At 45.1% G+C, this 22,047-nt stretch overlaps 1 protein-coding gene across 2 annotated transcripts; it reads right to left on the reverse strand.

The window, feature by feature from the left end:
- Positions 1 to 734: 734 nt before the first annotated feature.
- Positions 735 to 6,558, reverse strand: Tmem100 (transmembrane protein 100). Of its 2 annotated transcripts, XM_041665151.1 has the most exons (3): positions 6,499 to 6,558; positions 3,348 to 3,483; positions 735 to 1,961 (listed from the first exon to the last, which is right to left on the reverse strand). In XM_041665151.1, the coding sequence occupies exon 3, from the start codon at positions 1,891 to 1,893 to the stop codon at positions 1,489 to 1,491; it is 405 nt and encodes a 134-aa protein (XP_041521085.1). In that variant the 5' UTR covers positions 1,894 to 1,961; positions 3,348 to 3,483; positions 6,499 to 6,558; the 3' UTR covers positions 735 to 1,488. The 2 variants fall into 2 exon arrangements, with proteins under 2 accessions (XP_041521085.1, XP_041521084.1); XM_041665150.1 differs by lacking the exon at positions 6,499 to 6,558 and having other exon boundaries at positions 3,348 to 3,707.
- Between the last annotated feature and the right edge of the window lie 15,489 nt (positions 6,559 to 22,047).

Below are 22,047 nucleotides of genomic sequence, written 5' to 3' on the forward strand. Positions count from 1 at the left end.
CTCAGTAGAATCCCTTCCAAGGACTGTGACGTGCTGGGTCCCCATCAGACTCTACAAACTCTAATGCCTCATGTTTAATTGTCTTCTCAATCAGACTGAGTGGGCTTTAAGCTGCAATCATGAGGAATAAGTCTTGCTGGAGTAATGGGAAGGATATTGGACAGCTCAGAACCACAGAAAAAAAATTCAACTCTAACCTTAATTATGTAGTATTATTACTACACAAATCTGCATTAATTCATGATTAAATTAACAAAAAGTATAATGCACATTTAAGAGAACATTGTTCAATTCCTGACCCAGGCCCTGATTTCCTAATGGCAGCTTTAGAAACCCCCCAGAACGTGTTAAATGTTCCTGGGCGTATTGCATCACAAGACAAAAACAGCAATCTTCCAGAAGAAATGGCAGCTCCAGTTGAGAAACACACAGCTGACACTTGGCAAACAAGCTGAGGGGAGATGGGAAAGTTGGAATAGCAACAAAAATAGTAAGGACAAGGGCTAGAGAGATGGTACAGGGGGTTCTTGCAGGGGAGCCAAGTTCTGTTCCCAGCACGCATGTGAAGCGGTTCACAACCACCTGTACCTGAAGCTCTTGGAGATCAGATGCCCTCCTCTGGACTCCGACGGCACCTCCACCCATGTGCAAGAACCCCAGCACAGACTCATGTGGGTGTGCATAATTCAACTAAAATCAGTCTTAAAAGAAGGACAGCAGAAACAACCACTTAAGAAGTTTCAGCAGCCATAAGTATTTATTATTTTGAGTGAAATGCACATTAAACTTTTGTATAAAAACCATCAAAGGTGCTATATTGGATTATTCCTGTATTAATTTACCTCCCCCCATGCCATTCGTGTTATCTCCTACCTTTCTGGTTTCTTCTGTATCATTACAATCATCTAAAATTGTCCATTGTTAAAATATAAAAAATATTAGTCTGTTCTTCAAGATAAAGTACCACTAGTGATGATTTATTCAAAATGAAAATCTTTTTAAAAGAGAGGCCAGAGAACCAACTTATTGGAAAAGAGATATATAACAGAATTTTTTAGGGACATGGGAATGCCAAGTCAATGTAGGCCTGTAGTAAAACATTTTTATAATCCCTCTTTCCAGAGTGTGGGCTATTTCTTTTATGGAACTGGTTCACCAGGGTTTTTGTTATTTGTCCATCATCCCTTGGGTACTCTCTAGAGCGAATCAAATGTGCGCATATCCCATACTCCCCAAACGCTTAAGGCAAAAAGAAAGTTGGTTCTTTTGTCTTAGCAATAGCCCTTAGGATTAAGTTTGTCATTAAAGATATTATTCCCTACAAAGGGAACCGTCTTGACCCCTCATTTTTAGTCCTCTCTTTGCCTCATTTTGATTTTGGTAGTCCATTCCAAAACTGAACCCATTCCCTCCTGGGCTGGTTCCATATGAACGAACTCAACAGTTGGAACTGAACTTTAGAGTGAAATTTCCCATTTGCTCTTTGTCTTACGCGAACAAGCTTCTCTGATTTACCACAAGAGCCGTCTGACTCTCCCGTCTCTTGACTTTCTTATTCCTTTGTCTCACCTTCCAGCACAAGGCGCTAGAGACTAGTAAAATAAGTCCGGAGGATAGAAGGACCAGGCCGAAGATGGAGATGATGGAACCGTGAGAATTGAAGCTGTAAGCCACGGCGGTGACGACGATCCCCGCGATGAAGACCACCACAGCAAAGGGGATGATGCAGCGGTAGCAGGAGAGTTCCGCACCCCCTGTGGCTGCCATCAGCTGAACCTCAGTGACCAAGGGGACTGTGGTGATCACAACTTCACTCTTAGGGTTTTTCTCCATTTTCACGGGTGCAGGCGACTTTGGGGATTCCGGGTTCTCTTTTACAGGTTCTTCAGTCATTTTCCTGGGGATGTAGGTATCCTACCTGGCTTCACAGACTAGATTAGAAAGCCTTGCCAGGGTGGACGCTGTGAAAAAGAAGGCAGGGGACATCAGCTAGGTCACCAGCACCGGATGCAGACGGAAGCAGAGAGGTGCAGAGGCATCTCCTGTCCCAGGACACACAGGAGCACAAGCCTCTCTTACTTGCATTCCCTGCTTAGAACATTCTTTTACATTGAGTAAAACAACTATGCACAAAAAAGGAGAGAGACGAAGAGCAGGAAGCCCTTTGCAGTATTCCATATTCCTTGGTGGTCTACAAATACCCTTTAGAAGCGCCCTTCTTTGCCTATTTCCTTTATTTTCTCTAAGCTCGGAAAAGTTTGGATCCTCATCCAAAGATGGCTCATTCAGGAGGGGAATGCGCTCTGAACAGTTCCACTACTCACAGCAACGTGGACTCTGCCAGTTTCGCCAGGCGTGACACGCATTCTTTCCAAGCTGTCACCCATTCATGGCTCAGGGAATCAACGTCGTCGTGATAAACAGCAAGTGCACGCTTCTCTATCAACCGACGGCTCCTTACACAACGTGCACGCGAAGTGTGTGCTCGGGACCTTCCCAACCCCACCCCAACTCTTAGCCATGCCTCCACCACTCACCACCCAGACAGATGTTCAGTTTACAAACAACGGTTGGGTTCCAACCACTTCAGGACTTTATAACTGGAATGTGGTACTGTCCCCTATCCATTTAAATGGGGGAAAAATAAGAAAAAGAAATTCTGACCACTTTATGGGATATATTTTTTTTGCTTGTACAATGCTTAAGACAAAATTAACTATAAATAAAAAAATAACTGTTAATCAGTTATTAGAGTAACTAGCTGACATTTACAAATTTTCAATGAAAAAGAACAAGGAATTCAGATATTCTGTATTTTCTAAGATGCTTACATAAATAAGCATAAATAGTCACAAAAAATTAACCAGTTCAGCTTTCATCAATGTCCTTCTGTATAAAACTTGCCCCTTCCTAGTTTTGAATTTGAAGGCTTTAGTATAACACCTGAGATCCAAAAGCATCTTGTTGAAAGCCTGGTCTGAGGAAGCAGGGAGAAGGTCTTGTTGAAGCTCAGACATGCCGAGTCACTGACTTACACATTGAAAGGCCGAACAGTCGCAAGGACAACAGATTTGCCAGACACTTGAGGCCCTTCTGATGACACTAATCCTTTGAGTGTATTGAGCAGTGATTCAAAATGCGCACAATACCGAATCAGACCCTCTTCATTCTTCCCACTCCTGGGAGGTCAAAATATCACTCACCAAGGAGCGAAGTTAGAGAGCTCTACCTGATGTCATTTGCGTATAATTTAATCATCAAACGAACTACTCTTGTCCAGTGATCTCCCTCTCCACTGAGATCATAATTTAAAAACCAACATCTGTCCCCAGCTTAACCACACATACCTCAGGGAAAGGCAGTCCATTGCCACGGAAGCCACTTGACTTGGGAGAGAAGGACCAGTTAGAGTGTCTTCCTTCGGCTTCTGGGAAAGAGCCTGTCACCCACTGGGCACTGGTAAAAGGACAAGTCAGGGATTGTCTGGGGAGACAGAAAAGACATAAGAATTCTTAACCGTAGATTTGACTTGGAATGCTGGAGCTCTTCTTCTGCGCCACCCTTGCTCTTAAGTGACGCCTGTCCTTCCCTCCCCCTCTCATCTTACTCCCTCCTCCTCTGCTTTGCCCCTCCCTGCCACTTTTTTTTCCCTTCCTTCTTTTCCTTGCCAGCAGATTCTGAGTTTTGGCTCGCCCCGGCTCTGTTCGGTGACATGGTAATTCAGGATCATCACTTCAGAGTCCCCAGAGACAGGAGCCAGCGTCGACTTTTATTTCTCTTCGTAGCGTTTACTAAGCGGGGCTGCTTTGAATTACTCATTTTTTCCCCAGCCAAACTCCAGATCTTCCTCTGCCTGCCCATCAGGCATTTTTCCTAAGAGGATCCAAGAGAATCCCAGAGTCAGCATTGCAGACCTAGCTGAGGGACAGAACTGGGGGGACAGACGTTCTCGGGAGGCAGGAACAGCTGTGGCGTTCTCAAGCCACTAAAGCCAGCCTCAAGGCCAGCAGAGACCCAAGCTCCTAGCTCTCCCAGAATTTTTACTTATGTATGTACAAGATGGCCAATAGAAAGTTAAAGGCACACCCCTTGTCTGATGTTGCCTCACTTACAGGCAAGAGTGGGGAATACTATTTCTGGTTAAACTGGGAAAGCTTGGCTATCTTTAAGGTAGAGAGTGGACTCACATGTATTGGGTTTCCGCTTAAGCTGGGAACCCCTGGCTATCCTGATGGAAGCAGGATTGCTTAACTTGTGCTGGGAGTTGAACAGCTTTAACAAACCTGAAATCGCCGCTACTGCCATCATCAACAATGCTGCCGTTGACAGAGAGCCTACTATGGGTGTGGCATAATATTAAGGGCTGGCATATTAGTTCATTCCCATTCACTTGTACACGAAGCTATGGAGGCTTAAAGAAGTAAAGAAATAGGACCAAGTTCACAAAGAAAGAAATTCTTGTTCTGGACCCCGGTCACATTTTATTTCTCATACAGGGGACTGAGCCCAGGGCCTCATATATACTAGGCAAGTATTCTATCTTTAAGTTAATTTCCCAGTTGACCCTTTGCTTTGAACTTTAAGTCCTCCCTGTCTCAGTTTCATCAGTAGCTCGAGTCACAGACCTTCACTGCCTGGTCCACTGGACCTCAGTTATGAATGGGTACAAACTCAAACACAGAGCTTGTTAAATGTAGACTCCAACTATCTTCCTGCCTAGGGCAAGCCTGCTGCTCCTTGGCCCATTTTAATCAGCAATATTCAAACACACACCTACCTGACACACGGTTCTATTAAACACCAAGCTCAAGGCTATGTCCTGTCCGCATCAATGGGCCGATATGATTATGTTTCTTATAGACTAGCTACTTGAAATTCTAAAGTATTTGAAAAGCATAAAGCCTGAGGTGGAAAAAAGCAGTGACAATACTAGGGGGCTATGATAAGCCTGTTCCTATATTTCTAAATGTTATCCGCTCATAATTTCCTAAATCTAAGTCTTACCAAATCTGGTAGTGTTTACACATTCACGTCAATACTGGAATAACTGTGTTTTCCCATCTATTAGATGCTCAGCCCTCTTGACCTCTGGCCTGGATCCTCTTAGACACCCTACTTCCTCTCCCTCTCACCTTTCCAGCCCAGTCTGCGAACAGTGACCCAGAGACCAGAAGTCCTCTCTTTTCAGAATCACACTGAGAAGTCCCTGAGAGCTGGCTGAGGTTGAGGGCTCCAGCATAATGGACATAGCTGGTCCCTGCAGGTCCCTAGGAAGCCTAGACTGCTACCATCCTGACTGCTTTCAATGAGCCCTAGAGAAATGAAGTCTCATGTCTAACTAGGGACATCACTGGGTGCTGAGGTTGGGCATATTTGGAACCAGGGCATTTCAGAAGATGGTGGCCTGGGGCCTGGGTTATGTCAAGCGGAAGTTCTCAGAGAGAATGTCTTTTCACCTGAGAATTCCCATGTTTGGGGCCAGTCCTCCCTAATTTCTAGCGCAGGACATTTTCTGTAAATCGAACCTATCCCCAGAAACCCCAAGGAAGCTCTGAACACCATTCTGCCTGCCTGTAGACTGTTCTTCTTTGCTTCCTAAGCCAAAGGTAAAGAAATGAACCTAGAGAGAGGAGACAGGCATCCTTTCCCATGGCGAGCCCTGGGCTGAACCCGTAAGGAGAGACAGTGGACAGAGCTGGGTCCCCAAAGTGCAAGCCCACAAGTTCGTTGCTACTTCTAATATTGAAGCTTCAGCCTTCCTATGGCTTCAGGTGAGCTGTCAGTACCACTCCCCCACCACAGCGTGTGGGCATCTGTCTTGGGATGAAGACGCCAGTCTCCAAACTCAGACAACTCCTGATTTGCACTGGTGAATTCAAAGAAATAGAAAGCTTAGGAATTAGCCAGAAACTGTGCCAGAAAAGACAGCCACCAAGGCAACCAGGGACACAGGCAGCCTTAATTAATTTTTACCTCTCCACCAGAAATTCAAAAGGAATCCACGGTGACACGTGCCAAATGATTTTGGTATTAAGCACCCTGGGGAATCGCGTCGGGGACACCTGGCTCCACGTGCAAAATTTCTTTTTTTTATTGTAATTTTAAATTTATTTATTTATTAAGGATTTCTGCCTCCTCCCCGCAACCGCTTCCCATTTCCCTCCCCCTCCCCCGATCAAGTCCCCCTCCCTCAACTGCTCGAAGAGCAATCAGGGTTCCCTGACCTGTGGGAAGCCCAAGGACCGCCCACCTCTATCCAGGTAAAATTTCAACACAATGCATCCAGCCTTTTTTTCTGTGAGCCCTCTACGTGCAAAAGCGGGAGGAAATCTCTCCGGTTCTTTTCAGAGCGCAGGGCTTGGGAGGACTCTTAAGTTTGGAAAACTTTTCCGAAGGTTTCCAATGCACTAATGATACTAGTCCTTCCTAGGAGAACCCCGGCAGGCTTTCTACAGTTCTCTCCCAGATCTTTCAAAGAGCGAAGAAATTGAGCCTTACCTTTCTCAGCCAGACTCCGACTGAGACAGCTGCTAGAGGCAACCAAGAAGCAAGGCCAACAGCGGGATGCAAATCACCAGGCTAGGGATCGTGCACAAAGTACTCAGCGAGGCTTACAGACCATTAAGGGACCGGAGACAATTTGGTGAGAGGAAATTCCTTACATGCTGCTGTATTTTACTCTATGTTTTCCTTCGTGCCACATCATCCATTGTAATTGCAGGCGTGAATCCATAATAAACCAATTATTTAAAAGGCCACTAAGAACCTCTTCTGCTTTATTTTTTCTTGTTTTAAATCTTATGCCAACATTCATTTTCAAGTTTTTCTCTAACCAACATTCTCTTTTTGATAGCACTCCTTTGTAATGTCATGAAGCTGCAGAAAAGAACTCCTTTGTGGTCTTCTATATTAGTGGTGGAAGGGTGGGGGTGGGTGGAGGGGTTGAGGGTAAGTGGAGGAGGAGTTGGGGGTGGGTGAAGGGGTGGGGTGGGTGGAGGGGTGGGGTGGGTGAAGGGGTGGGATAGGTGAAGGGGTTAGGAGTGGGTGGAGGGGTAGGGTGGATGGAGGGGTTGGGGGTGGGTGGAGGGTTTGGCGGTGGGTGAAAGCAAGCCTTTGGAGAGGTAAGGGAAGGTAGAGTGGGATCCTCTGCATCTCTCTCATCAGCGTATTCAAGTGATGAGAGTGGAAAGAGATAATGACTGTGGTGCCTAGGTGGTCCGTCCCCTGAAGCCAGGTAAGCTGGGTCACCAATGCTCCTCATCTGAGGATGCCCAAATGGCGTGAACTGATAACACACTAAACAGTCACATCTCAAAATAACTGAAGCCATGGAAAGCATCACCCACAACAGTATGAGGCCTCCATGGCAGAGAGAATGCCCCCCTTGCTAACATCCCATCTTTCTTGGTCATGAGGCACAGTAGCTTAGCTGGGAAGGGAGCAGCAGTAGGGATAGGGATGAAGCAAGAAGGATGGTCAGTACTAAGACAAAAAGGTCACTGGTGCATTTCCGGTCAGTAGACACCAGGCTGGAGCTTTGGCACGCTGCTGCGGAAGCTCTGGCGTTTTCTCCTCTGGGAACACACACGCTTTACATTTGGAGAAGAGCGGCCCTCATGTGCGTTTGATTGCTTTCCCACTTTCATTTCGCTTGAGCTGGCTGGCTGGTGTCCAGCATCCCAGAAGATGCCAATTCCTCTGGCTCCTCTCTGTCCAATCAGCACATGAAGATCTCTGTCATCACCCAGGCCAGTTAAGTTCAGTGAGATTTGGGAAGCTGGCCAACTTTTCTCCAGCTTTTTCTTTCTTTCTTTCTTTCTTTCTTTCTTTCTTCTTAATAAGGGTGTGTCTGCAGTTTTACTCAGACATCAGGGACATTTTGGAAAGTGATCTGTGCTTTTTATGGTTTTTTTTTTTTTTTTTTTTTGGATAATGTGTCTTGCTATAACTCCTCCCAAACACACGCCCTGCGGTTTTCTTTAAGTAGAAAGACCTAATAGGAATGAGGAGCAAGGAGTTTGCTTTAGATGCAAACCAATTTCATTATGTTTGGGTCAGTTTCCAGGCACTGGAGTCTCCTAAGATGTCCTTGTGGAGAGGAAGGAGAGCATGGATCTCTTAGGTCAGTGGTTCTCAGCTGCCCTAAGGCTGCCACTCTTTATCACGGTTCCTCATGTCATGGGGACCTCCTATCATAAAATTATTCTTGTTGCCACTCCATAACTGTAATTTCGCTACAGTTAGGAATCCTAATGTGAATATCTGTGTTTTCAGGTCATCTTTTGGGGTTTGTGACCTGCGTTTTGGGAACTGCTGTCTTAGAAGCATGTTCTGTAGAAGGTAGCTATCACCTGCCAGACAGACCACTGCCCAGGGACTGGTGTTTGTGTTGTATTGTGGAAGACTCGGAGACTCTGCAGTGGGCCTTACTTTTGTGAACCTATCCTCCTAGGAAAAGCGGCAGAAGCAAGGTGTAACTCTTGGGGCTTCTACCTTGTTCCACAAGGAACCTACTGCCCGTTGTTTGTGCTTGTTTAAGATATTATACGCATAGTTTTCATTGGGGTTCAGTCTCACTTTGAGGGGATTGCAGGGTGATGTAACTGTCATTGTGTTTACTCTTAGGAAAGGACCCTAAAAAGGGATGTCTACCGCACCAGGTTACCCTTAGTTCTCTGAAAATAAATGTAATGGCTGGATTGTATGTGTTGTCCCCTTTGACTCTAAGCACTGAGACAGCTTTGGGTGTGTTTGAAGCAAGACTGACAGGGTTGGTACCCAGAGAGTGTAGAGCAGAAGTTATAGCAGTTGGAACATTTCAGGGGTTCCCCAGACCTTTCCTTTCTCTTCAGTGTAAGTTCCTCCATATTTGCTGTGCTCCTTTGGAAGGCCAGGACCTTAGTAAGCACTGTGGCTGAGGAGATGCCGAAGCAGTGGTAAAATGAGGTCTCGTCTCACCAGGAAGGGCCAGTGAACACCAGGGCAGGCAATCTGCATTAGCGTGCATAGTAAGCTGCAGCGCATGCTCCAGAGAGAACCCACAGATCCTGGACTAGGTGTGTGAGTCGGGGACAAGAACGGGGCTGGTAGCTTCATGCCAGACAAACATAAAGCGCTATAAGGAGAAAATGTAATTCTGGGTAGATGGAATCACCTGGATTGCACAAACACGAATTTGGTAAGTCTGCATCCCCTGCAAGAGATAAATAGGTAAGTAGCTTGTATGGGTCAGGCAGAAAACAGCCAATGTGAGACTGGAAATGATTCATGGTCACATTCGTGACCGAATGGTGCATTTGTAGTTTGTTTTGAATGGGACACCACAGTCAGCTCTGTATTATAAACAGTGGCCTAAACTAGAGTGTTGGAATGTTCTGTGGAAAGTCGTACGGGGAAGGGGAGAACAGGCTGGGACAGCAGGCAAGAAGAATTTGTGACATTGGAACCCTGCTACTGGGAAGTGTGGACAAGCAGGAGTTAGGAAGACAGCTAAGGTCAGGCCAGCTTGGCAGTGGGTTTTATGTAAGACTGGCTACCAGGAGAGGGGTTTCTAAGATTATAAATCCCAGATGCTTAGCAGTTCAGTGGGACTGTCAGCAGAAATGGATGGGGCCACAACGCAGGTAGGGGACATGCATTTGCTTTCATTACCTATATTGTTTTCATAGATTTATCATTTTATTTAATACAAATAATCAAAGATGGTGGGTGGTATAAAAATACACTCTGTCGTACAAATGAAGGTGTTTAGGGTCTTGTTAGACACTCGTTGGAAATGGGGGTGCGCTGGACTAAAACCACCACTTGATTGCCCCAAGCTTCTCTTCCTCGCACTCTGGAATACCATTCTCCTGTTCAGAAGACACATGTGCTTTCGGTGGCCCCTGAAGCCTGTCTTCTCACAGAGAATAATTGCTTGGCCTTTGCAATAATCATTTTGCCAGGAAAAACATGCCATCACCTCCCCACGGGGCCTCTGCCGGAGTACACTGACGACTGAGCACAGAACCGGCCTGCAAAACCTCCCGAATGCATTTTAATCCACTTAAGAAGTCTTTGATGTCCATGATGTGGGCGGGAAGTAGGAAACAGAGCAGTTTGCCCAGCTGATCTGAGTTCAAAACAAAACTGCTTATGAAATTATCTTATGGAGCAAAGCAGGGGACACCGATCATCGGCTTCTTTCTTTAGATAAAATAATAATAGTGAAGTCTTGTTTCGTGGACACAGCCTTCCATTGTTTCTTTCTTGTTTACTTAAGTAAACTATACAGGAAAGACATTATTGCCTTTGTAAGAAAAAGAAGCGTGGAACTTGGTAAAAAAAAAAAACAAAAACAAAAACAAAAAAACCCCAATGATCCCAAGAGAATGCAAGGCCCCAGAAGGAGAACAAGATGTTTCTTCTACCATGACTCAGAGTGGGAAACTCAAGATGACTCCAAACTCTGACTGGTCACTTGCACTCAGTAATTCTTCCATTGGTACCTCTAAAGGATGTCCAATTGCACTGTGTCGTTGTTCCTGGGAGCACCTCTCTCCCCTGAATTACTCCTGATTATCTACTTTCTAAGTTCATTTTAGTATGGAAAACTTCGCTTACAGCCCTGGGAGAACTGAATCACCCCCACCCCAGGGTCACCGCATAAGGTTTTGAATCACTTCCATGATAAAATTAACATTTCTAACTCTCCACGCTTGTTGTGCAATGAAAATAGCCATGAAGTGACAATCAGGCAACTTGGATTTACATCTTCTGTCCTCTCTGTGGCAGTGAGCAGGGGACCCAACTGTGAAAGTTCCATCAGTGAGAACCTATGTAAATTTATTACTACTGTTCTCCTCCCTCTTTCTCTCTCTCTTTCTCTCTCTCTTTCTTTCTTTCTTTCTTTCTCTCTCCCTCCCTCCCTCCCTCCCTCTCTCTCTTTCTTTCTTTCTTTCTTTCTTTCCCCCCCCCCTTCTCTCTTTCTTGATAGGTGAACTTAGCCTATCAAAGCTGAGGACAGAAAATTTAGGGAGAAAGTCAGTACTGCCGCCACCCAATCCACCAGAGGAACAGCTGTAGGAAACCTCATTTTTTTTAAAAAAAAAACCAACCAAACAACAACAAACAAACAAACCTCTAGTGCACCGCCTGTCTGTGAAGCCATTGACCTTGTGCCTTGAGACTATCCATCTGTTTCCACGCAGCAGGCTGCGTCAGGGACTGTCTACAGTACAAACGCTCTCTTTGCTCTGTGAGAAATTTTGAGGTTCACAACGTCTGTGCTCCAGTTTCTAACTCTTGTCACAACACAGTGTGTGTGGACTGTCAAACCACATAACAGGCTGCAAAAATCAATTCAAAAGCCAGGCCTCAGGGGCCAGAATGCTCACTTACAGAGCCTCACCCTACTGTGACTGACATGACGTAAGTCTGAGACCTCAGTTCACAGTTTTATGTGACAGGACACAGGAGTAGCCAACTCTAGGAAGGAGGGGTAGGAAAGCCCAAGGGTGAAGCTCTCTGGGAACAGGAAGCTGTCCTCCCTGTACCAACAAGACTCTTGGACAGAGGAGCTCCACAGGCTTTGTCGAAGCAACTGGGCTCCCGATAGGCTGCCAAGAGGGTGTGCTCTGGCCACAGGGAGTGTACATTTCCTTACTGCTTCGCCCCTCCACACCCACAGAATCCAGAAAAGAGACACAGTGCTGTTGTGTGGCTCTGTTCAATGCATTAGATCTCTTTATGATAGATAACCATGGTTTCCTGTGTTACTACTTTAGGATATTTGGAGTGTGTGTGTGTGTGTGTGTGTGTGTGTGTGTGTGAAGAAGACAGGAACATGTTTTTCCTTATTCATATTAAGTTAGCAGCTTTTTTCACATTAATATATACCAAATTAAACAGGTAAATGTACTTGTCTACACCACTCGCTCATTGAAAACCCACTCACTCTTCCATTTTATTAATGAAGGAGACCCTTCTTCCCTGACCGGGCACCATGAACTGGCCTCTCAGTCTCTGACCCAGGTTGGTTCACATCACACATCTCAACACGGTATTTTGTGTTCCTCTTCTCAGTCACTCGAGATGCTGTTTGTGTGTCTCTCTTCGGCTCTCTTGATTAGGTGCTGCTTCTAAGCTTTTCCAGAATAACAAACAACAACCTAGCTGTTACTCAGTGCTGCTAAGTCACAACCCCTCTAGTGTGACAGCCATCTGTCTTCAGACTTGGCTAAATCATCCCAAAAAGCAAAGCTTTCCTGAATTGAGCCCCTTGCTTGGTGCTTACACATACTACAGCCCTCACTAAACAGGGTAGAAATTACGCGTTTATTTATCTGTTCTAATCTAATAGACTGGGAACTACTCAAGAGCACAGGACATACAAAATGTATCAGTATTTCTGTACCTAAGAGAGAACCTGATGCACAGAGGAACCAATAATACATTTGATCCCAATTCGATTAATGGGTTTCTGATGCCTACATCTAAAGCTATTGTACCAGGGGCTGGAGGGGTGAGGTGGCGGTTAAAAGCACTGGCTGCTCTTCCAGAGGATCTAGGTTTGACTCCCAGCACCTACTTGGTGGATCACAACTATCTATAACCTCGGTCCTAGAGAGGTCCAATGTCCTCTTTGTTCTTCTCTGTCCACTAAAGGCACTGTAAGTATGTGAGACATAGACACACATGTCCATACACACAAAATAAAAATTAAAGGAAAAGACTTTTGAAAAGAAACAATCAGATCTTAATTGATCCTTGAAAGACGAGTGTGGATGACGGTGTCTCCATGCCTGTCACTCGTTTGGAAAAGGGGGCAATAACGGCAGCCTTGTTTCCATATAGGATGACAGAGGGCAAGCGTGTGGAAGGGGTAGTTGCAGCCACAGCCTTGGTGAAGGCAGTGCATTGTCTGGGACACTGAAGTGTGCTTTTGTTTGCTGACCTAAAGCCTGGGGAACTAACACCAGGTCCACCGAGCAATGTGATTCTTTTTACCAGCATCCAGAGTGGTTCTTTAATGTAGAAGATTGCAAATAAAGTCAACATTATTAAAAACACCAAAACCCCATTATACAACGAGGCTGGCAATTGTCTGACAGCCATGAGCACACCGCTGTATCATACACTGCTGCTATCCTACAGGATGGGGGCCCATCCCTGTCTCAGCCCGCCTAAGGGGTGTCCTCTACCCCAGGCCTGTCTGATTTCTGTGGTCTGAGTGAGCTGACCATCCTGTCCTCTGACTTTTCTTCTGGTTCTCTTCCACCCTGTGCTGGGATGGCTGTTTCCTTGATTCCCGAATCCTAATATCAGTGATAGGAAATGAGCAAATTTTACATCAGAGCTCAAAATCCCCAGAGTTGGCAGGGACTCTCATTAAGTTGTTGGAAAGGAGGTTGCCACCTGTAAGGTGTGTAGTAGAACCCGCTCTCCGGTTACATATTGTCTACGGGAGGACTTTTCTCTCGCCCTCTCTGTTGTTTTCTAGATCCGTTTGACTGTTTTATAACTTGCGTTTGCACTCCGGGTGCCTCATCACAGTGGTGTGTTATCTCGGCCCTGCGTGTGTCTTGTCACGGTGGTGTGTTACCTCGGCCCTGCGTGTGTCTTGTCACAGTGGTGTGTTATCTCGGCCCTGCGTGTGTCTTGTCACAGTGGTGTGTTATCTCGGCCCTGCGTGTGTCTTGTCACGGTGGTGTGTTATCTCGGCCCTGCGTGTGTCTTGTCACGGTGGTGTGTTATCTCGGCCCTGCGTGTGTCTTGACATGGTGGTGTGTTATCTCGGCCCTGCGTGTGTCTTGTCACGGTGGTGTGTTATCTCGGCCCTGCGTGTGTCTTGTCACGGTGGTGTGTTATCTCGGCCCTGCGTGTGTCTTGTCACAATGGTATGCTATCTCAGCACTGTGGCCTGTTATCCCATCATTGTGGCCTGTTATTCCGCAGCTGTGACTGACTGATCTATAGATTTCCACACCCTCTGTACCAGAATTTGCTTCAGATTGAGTTCATCTTACCAAGGACTCCTGCTAGCAGGCAAACATGGACTTGATACTCCTTGTGCCCCCACCAACCATCCCACCCAACCCAAAAACAACTAGGCTTCAGAAGTTAAGCAACTCCTGATTGTTCTCTTTGCAGCTTCTATATTCGACCAAAGGCAGACTGAATGATGCTGTTACTTTCTAAAAACAACAGCACTGAACTTTATTTTCTTACTTGTCCTATACTGCAGTATATTCTTCTTCTTTTTTTTTTTTTTTTAACTTAAAGTGAAGTGCCTGCCATTGTAAACATGAATGCCTGAGCTTGAATCTCAGCACCTACATAAAAAACTGGATGTAATGACAAGTGCTTGTAGCCCTCTGCTGGGCAGATGGAGACAGAGCTGCTGGAGCTTGCTGGCCAGCTCATCTTACTGAGTCCTGGAGCTCCAGGCTCTGTGAAAGCCTGTTCCAAAAAACAAGTTATAAAGCGATCCATGAAAATATCCAATACCAACCTCTTGCCTCCATATGCATGTGTGCATAGTGTGGACTACACTAAATTAATAATTACTTAATGTATCAAAAATAATTGAAAATTAGAAATAGAGACACGTAAGTCAGTGCTACAGTGAGTGAATGCACTTTCGAGGAACAAATGCACTCACAGACACATACGTGGTCAATGAACGTTCGTTTAAGAAAACAAAATGAAGTTGCTGTGATGTCACTACTAACACTCTTCCAGAAGTCCTGGCACACTGACTCCCAGGCTTGTTCTTAGCAGAATCCTTTCCCCTTCATAAGCTCTTTGGTGAAGCCTAATAATAGAAAGTTAATAAAAGGGTGAGCGCAGGAAAGAAAGTGGTCAGTCCAGAGAGTAGAAACACTTTAGTCAGAGGTTTAGGGAATGCTGCAGAAGAGAGGGAGGAAAGAACAGGAGAGCAGAAAGGGGCGGAACTCTGTGCCACACTGCCTTCCAACGATATGCAATTGCACTTGCGCACTCAGTGATTGTACAAAGCCTGTATGAGATTGAACCCACCAGTATTCCATTGTGGAGATTCATTGACAGTTAATGTCTGTGATGCTAGGAGGGGCTCGTGAGGCCACTAGTAAGCTGCCCAAGCTCTCCTGTCAATACCCTCTTATCTAGGCTTCTGTAAGTCACCTTACTAAATGCTTCCATTCACATGCGTGTGCATGCACACACACATGCACACACACACATGCACACACACATGCACACACACACATGCACACACATGCGCACAACAAACACACACACAAACACATGCACACACACATGCACACACACACATGCACACACACACATACAGATATGAAAGCACAAGGGTAACTTTCTGGGAAATGACTGGGGTCAGCTGGAGTAGGAGGAGAGTGAAAGAGGTCTATAATTTTTTTCATAATGAAGATTGGACTCAGCCTTACCCATACTAGCTAAGAACTGCTCCCCTAAGCTTTAGCCCCAGCAAAGCTTATTATCATTTAATGGAGAAGACAGATGCTCAACCAATTCTAGAATGAGATCAACATTCATTCACCTTTCATGGTTTTCCTCCAGGATCAGCTGGGGCGCAGTGCTAGGTCTATCACAAGAAGCACTACTTTCTCTTTAAGAAAGAAAAAGAAAAGTCTCTACTGTTACTATATATTTATATAGTATACTATAATATAGAATAGTAGCTCATTTGAAAAAGAAGACGAAGAAGAATGACCAGAAATCAAGTGGGGAGAGTCGCTGTGGCAGGAGAATCCATGGCAGAACAACCCACGGCGACACTTGAAGGCTCAGGGTATGTGAAGAGTTTGAAGAAAGGGGATGTGGAATAGAAAATAGCATGGATGGCACTCAGGAAGTGGAGAAACACTGGACGTAGCTCAGAATCTAAAGGTAATGCAGAACTTGAAGAGAGTGAGGATGGAGATGCAGGTAGTCAACAGTTTGCAGGCAGAGGATAAAGCACTTGAACTCCTTGATGCCAATGAGAAGGCCTTAAAGAGCTGTGTGATAGTGTTTCCAACTTGTTACAACCTAAAATTACTTGGGAAAGGTCTCACTGAGGTATTATCTAGAACAGGAACCACCTGCAGGAATGTCTGCGGGGGGGGGGGGGGGGGGGGGGGGGGAGGGTTGATTATGTTAATTGATATAAGGAAGACTCAGCCCACCATAGGTGGCGCCATTCCCTAGACTTAGGGTCCTGGAATGGAGGAGGCAAGCAAAGCTCGGGGATGCACACACTCGTTCTCTCTCTGCTACTGACTGTGACTATGGCCAGTGGCTTCCAGTTCCTGCCTTGACTTCCCCATGAGGATGGACTCTGGCCTGGAATTGTAAGCCAAACAAACCACATTTCCCCTTAAAATTGTTTTGTCGGGTTATTTTATAACATCAACAGAAAGGAAACTATAGCAAGTTGTAAGGGAGGAATGACATGATATACTTAGCATCTTAAGCTAGCTGCTTTAGTCTCTGAGTGAGGAATGGATCCAGGAAGGAGATGGTCAGAATCAAAAGTTAAGAGGAACTGTGAAGGTGGCCTTTCCTTAGCATGAGCAGAACAGACAGAAAACCACGAGTGAGTTCAGGCTGCCGAGGAAGTAGGAAGAGTAGAGACTGTTGGAACATCAATGGTAGCTTTGAAGGAAAGACAAGAGAGTCATTGAAGGTACCCAAACATTCAGATAAATTTCATTTGCCCTCATGGACACACAGCCCTAGCAAGACAGCAATTAGAGGGGACCCGAATGAAGTCGTTCTTTGAGATGGACTGCTGAATTTACCCAGAGCGTGGGTAAATGTCAAAGGAAGACAGCCAGGCTATGCCCCAAATTTGAAGCTGTTTTATTATAGAGAGAACTTCAAGCGCACTGGGAAAGGCCAGTATTCATGCTGATTAACCTGTGTGTGATTTTGCTTGGAATCACAGCCCGAGTGAAACTCTACACCTGGGTTGAGAAGTCCTGGTGCTGGACTCAGATCCCACACGGTGATTAGGAAGCGGAAGGGACATGGTAATACAATACAGATAGTCTGTCTCTGGAATCCCCTTCCTGGAAGGCAGGTGGATGATGACTTTATTCTCTGAATCTCTTCCAGGATTCAGATAAGCCTGGCTTCTTCAACTGTCAAGTTCATTGTTCCATGTACAGTACTTGTATTAATAGGCAAGACTGCGAAGTGCTTTCTCCTGTCACCTACATTCAATGATTAAAGTAATTAAACAACCACCATCTCCCGAATCCTGGCATCTCAGTTTTCTTACCTGCAAAGTGAAAGCCGTAGTCTGGATAATATTTACCTGCTGGGTCCTTGATGTGGGAGTCATTTCTTTCTAATCTGTTGCTTTCATTGGTTAATTAATAAAGAAACTGCCTAGGCCCATTTGATAGGCCAACCCTAGGTGGGCGGAGTAAACAGAACAGAATGCTGGGAGAAAGAAGCTGAGTCAGAGAGTCGCCATTCTCCCACTCAAGACGGATGCAGGTTAAGATCTTCCCTGGTAAGCCATTTCGTGGGCTACACAGATTATTAGAAATGGGTTAGATCAATATGTAAGAGCTAGCCAATAAGAGGTTAGAACTCATGGGCCAAGCAGTGTTTAAATGAATACAGTTTCCGTGTAACTTTTTCGGGTATAAAGCTAGCAGGATGGCGGGAAGCAGCCCACCGCTCATATCACTACAGGTCCTCTTCTCACACGGGCGCTTGGCTGAGGACAGAAATCTGTACAGACTGCAGCTTTTTGTTCTATGGCAGCTGTTATGACCTTCAAGAAATTAAATGTAAACAGAAGGAGTTATCAGATACTGCTTCAGTTAATTCTTTAATTAAGGCATCTACTTGTTTATTAGCAAATAAATATCGAAATGAACAAAAACAAGTGTGTTAAAGAGGAGAGAGAGAATCATTTTTCAGTTTGAAAGCTTGTGCTTTTCTTGCGGTGGTGGCTCGGGTACAGTTAGGGAGCATCGAGGCCTTTGGAGAGGCATTCTGATGAGAAGATTCTGCATCCATTGTGAGTGATCTAAGCATACAAGAGAGGACTCGAAGGTGGAATAGCACAGACTCCCTGTTGCCGCATGGCGGCCCTCTCAAAACCTTAATTTTCTCCTTACATCACCCAAAGGTTCTAACAGCCCTGATTTCAGCCTGGCATCATGGGAATTAAACACAAGGATTGACCATAATTTCTGGTTCGGGAAGAGTCCTTGGCATGGTTAAACTGTACCCGGCTAGTTAATAGAGGTCACTGTGTATGCCTTGGAGACCAGCCAGAGCAAGCTTTTTAAGATGTGTGATGTATGTGTGCATCTGTGTGTATGTGGACCCACGTGCACATGCGTGTAAGAGTCAGAAAACAACTTCAGGTACCACCCTCAGGAACACTGTATGCCTCGTCTAGGATGGAGTCTCTCATTGACCTTGAGGTTACCAATTATGCCAGACTGGCGAGCCAGTGGCCCTCAGGGACCCTTCAGTTTCTATCTCCCCAGCACTGGAATTAGATGTACATGCCACCAGGTTAGCATTTTTACATGGCACTGGGAACAGAACTCAGGTCTTCATGGTCATATTTGCAGAGAAAGCTCTCTCTGCAGCCCCACGTTGACTCTCTTGTGCCCCTCTGTTGTTCCGTCGTGATGTAACTTGTGAGTCAATTAGAGGTCCTACTCTAACCCTTGTGCAAAACCTTGTATTTCAAGACCTAAGCATTCTAACTGAGTCATTTGCGTTTCTGATGTAACAGAACAGCTTTCCAAGGTATCTTATAATGGAGAAAAGACTTCCTTTGAGCCCCTGAGGTTTCAGTTCAGGGGTACTTGGACTCACGGCTTTGGATAGCACTTCATAGTGGGAGCACACGGGGAAGCCTGTTGACCTCATGAAAGCTGAGCAACAAAGAGGAAGAGAAAGGGTACAGGCTCCCGATATCTCCTCTAGGGCATTCTGTCTAGCATCTAACTTCCTTCCATGAGGCCCTACCATCAAAAGATTCTACAAGCACTCTGTGGACCATACGTTGGAGATCTAACCTTTACGATACAGACTTATGGACAATAATTGACCTCAACACAGTTGTACAAGGTGAATCAACCAGAATAGAGCTGTTTGTGATGGAGGAAATGACTTGGGGTCTGGATTATTTGTTGATCTTTCAAAAGACTTGGATTTAATATGTGGTTACTCACAGCATCTGTAAATCTAGTTGTAGGGGATCCAAAGCCCTCTTCTGGCCACCTTGGGCACTGCATGTATTAGTACACATATATACAGAGAAAACACGTGTGTGTAGCACGATTAATAAAATCCTAGAGACAGAAATTGGGGTTCAACTTGAAGGTCAGAAAAACAAAACAGCCAGCCACTGTCTCTTACCTCTGCCTCAGTTCAGAACGGTGATCCTGCCTCCAGGAATCCTCAGGATGAGACTGTCTTTGAGAGTTTTCTCTTCTTGTCTTATATCCCTCTCTAGGGCTGGGATTAAAGGCTTGCACCGCTACTGCCTGGTTTTTGTGACAAACTAGTGTGGCTACTGGGATTACAGGTGTGTGCCACCACTGCCTGGTCTGTCAGGCTGACCAGTGTGGCTGTTTTACTCTCTGAACTTCAGGCAAGCTTTATTTATTAAAATACAAATTTAATATCACTACACTTGTACATATAAAATAATAAAAAAGGAATTTCTGATGTGTTGACTTTTGCTTCACAGAGGTCTTTTGAGGTGTGTTTTCTATTTCATCCACTCAGTGACCCCTTGGGACAGGTTTGATTTTCATATCACTACTGAGTAAGCCAGTTAAAAATTTCAATATGGTTTTTCTAATTCTTAAAGTGATGGGGTCCTAGATCTCCCTACCACAGCTCTGTTTGGGGATCCGTTTACCGAATCAGCGCTATGTTATGAAAACCATCCCAGCAGAAAGTGAGAATGATGATCTTTCCTCAGCTCTTTTCTCTGTGGTACCAAGTCATCCAGCCACCTCTTAGCAGATTGATGGAAATGGTTTCCACTGGTGAATTCGTTTTTTTTTTTTTAATCTTCTGTCTTTTAAAAGCGTTTTGTCTCTAGACCATTCTTCTCAATTTTAGAATTTGGTGTTACATGCCCTGAACATCCTCTCTTCTGCCCAAATCTCACTGGCTTTATAGTTTAAATAGATCAGGATGTTATCTCTAATGTATCGAATATCTTAACCAATGAATACAGTTATTAATCAAGTGTCAGGGCAGAGGAAATAAAATCCTTTTTGGGTATCTAAGTAGGAAGAAATTTGATATGAGAAATTGACTGCTGGCTAATAATACCATGTTTCTGTAGAACTCAGTTTTAAGAGCAAACCTTCCACCATCTTTGTGAGATCAGTTGTACTTCCGTGCAAGAATCCATCCAGACGGAGACTGTGGACTTGCATTTTCTCAGAAAAGGGGAAGGAGCGGAGTGTGTCCTTGGACCCTCAATTCAGTGTCCAGTCCCTCCTCTCAGCCATTCACATGCAAGTTCGTCCTAATTGCACACGGGACAGGTGGTTGCAGAAGGGACTAGCCAATGTAGTCTGAGAAGGTTAACTGAGGGGTCTTCATCTACAATGCCACTAGAAGCCGGGTGTAGAGCTCCTGAGGCTGCCTTAGCTTTACCTGGGCTGCTGCCTGTAACCTTTCACCGAGCTCTGTAAGTATGCCTAGTGAGATCACTGAGCCCCCAGGGCAAATTTCCATGCATTGGACTTTGGTTTGTTGTTGGGACGGTATAGGGACTGGGTAGACATTGTTTATCTAGCAAAGAAATTTCCCCAACAGCTGTAGTAAACGCAGGTATATTTATTCATGTATTCATCATTTGTTTTAATGAAGCCGAGCTAAGGTTTATTAGGATTTAATGAAGGTTTAAACATGGGGATTACTAGAAGGAGAAGCATGCAGGGTAAGGAGCCCCCAAATATTGGGTGTGGGCTTCTCAAAAGAGAATCAAGCATAAATGTCTTCATAACAGTCTCGTGCTGGATTTGGGTCACTTCTGAAGTATCATAGCAAAAGGTAGTGGAGGACATCAAGTGAGCTCACGGGTTGGTTTCTGGGGTGCACCAAAAGCTGTATGACTTAGGGGAAAGCCCTGAGTCACGAGAATTCCATAAGGATGTTTTCTTTGTAAAACAAGTTCATAGTTGTATTTAGGAGACTCCCAGAAATGCTCAGGTTCACACCCAGAGAAGTCTGAAGGTCACACTTGAAGGTCATATCTGTTCAGACTTTATGTATGGTTCATTACTAGTTTAACCTTCTTATTTTAAATATCTCCACCTAAGAGGGATCTTGTTTCTACATAGGCAAACTTCATGGCACATTTTATTCATTGTGATGTAATCCTTTAATTTAACTTCTTTTATGTGTGTGCGCATGCGCAGGTATGAGCGGGTGCAGGCATGTGGTATAGGGCTGACACACATGTGAGGGTCCAATCTCTCCTGCCACTTAGTAGGAACGGGGAAATGAACTCCGATTTTAATGCCTGTCTTCACGTGCTTTTCTACCCACTGAGCCATCTCACCAGGCCTGTGCTAGAATTCATGACACCAGCCACATTAAGGGTGAGGAGATCTTTTCTTTTCCCATGTCTTCATGATTTTCTTTGTCTTTCTATCCTGCCTTCGTTTCCCCCTTGCTGACTTTGATTCCTTAACCTTAGATGATGGTTGATGATCTGTTTTCTATAACTACTTGTCTGCTAAGCAGGGGCATAGACCCTGCCTATCCAAAGATCAGAAGTCTCAAACTGTGTGATCTGAGAGGGGACATGAGAAGGGCCAAAGAGCTGGGAGATAACATGGGCCATTATTTGATGCAGATCTACAAGAAAGAGGATGTCGTTAATCAGCACGCAAAAATCTACAGGCACAACACAGTATCCAGCAGGTTCTCTGCTTCTCAGTTTAACACCCACAACAGCGAGGCCTCCTTTGCCTGCAGTGCCTGAAATCCAGGCAAACTAGCAAGTGAGCCTTAGTTCAATGCTCCATTCTAGACTGTGGTGTGACGATGCTCTGAAGC

Source organism: Microtus oregoni, unplaced genomic scaffold (genome assembly GCF_018167655.1).
Source record: "Microtus oregoni isolate MIOR12 unplaced genomic scaffold, Mior012 000015F_ref0000493, whole genome shotgun sequence".
Taxonomy (NCBI): Eukaryota; Metazoa; Chordata; class Mammalia; order Rodentia; family Cricetidae; genus Microtus; species Microtus oregoni.

What these genes read in the sequence shown, in the direction of transcription:
- Tmem100 (XM_041665151.1), bottom strand. Translation starts at nt 1,893, where the DNA reads ATGACTGAAGAACCTGTAAAAGAGAACCCGGAATCCCCAAAGTCGCCT.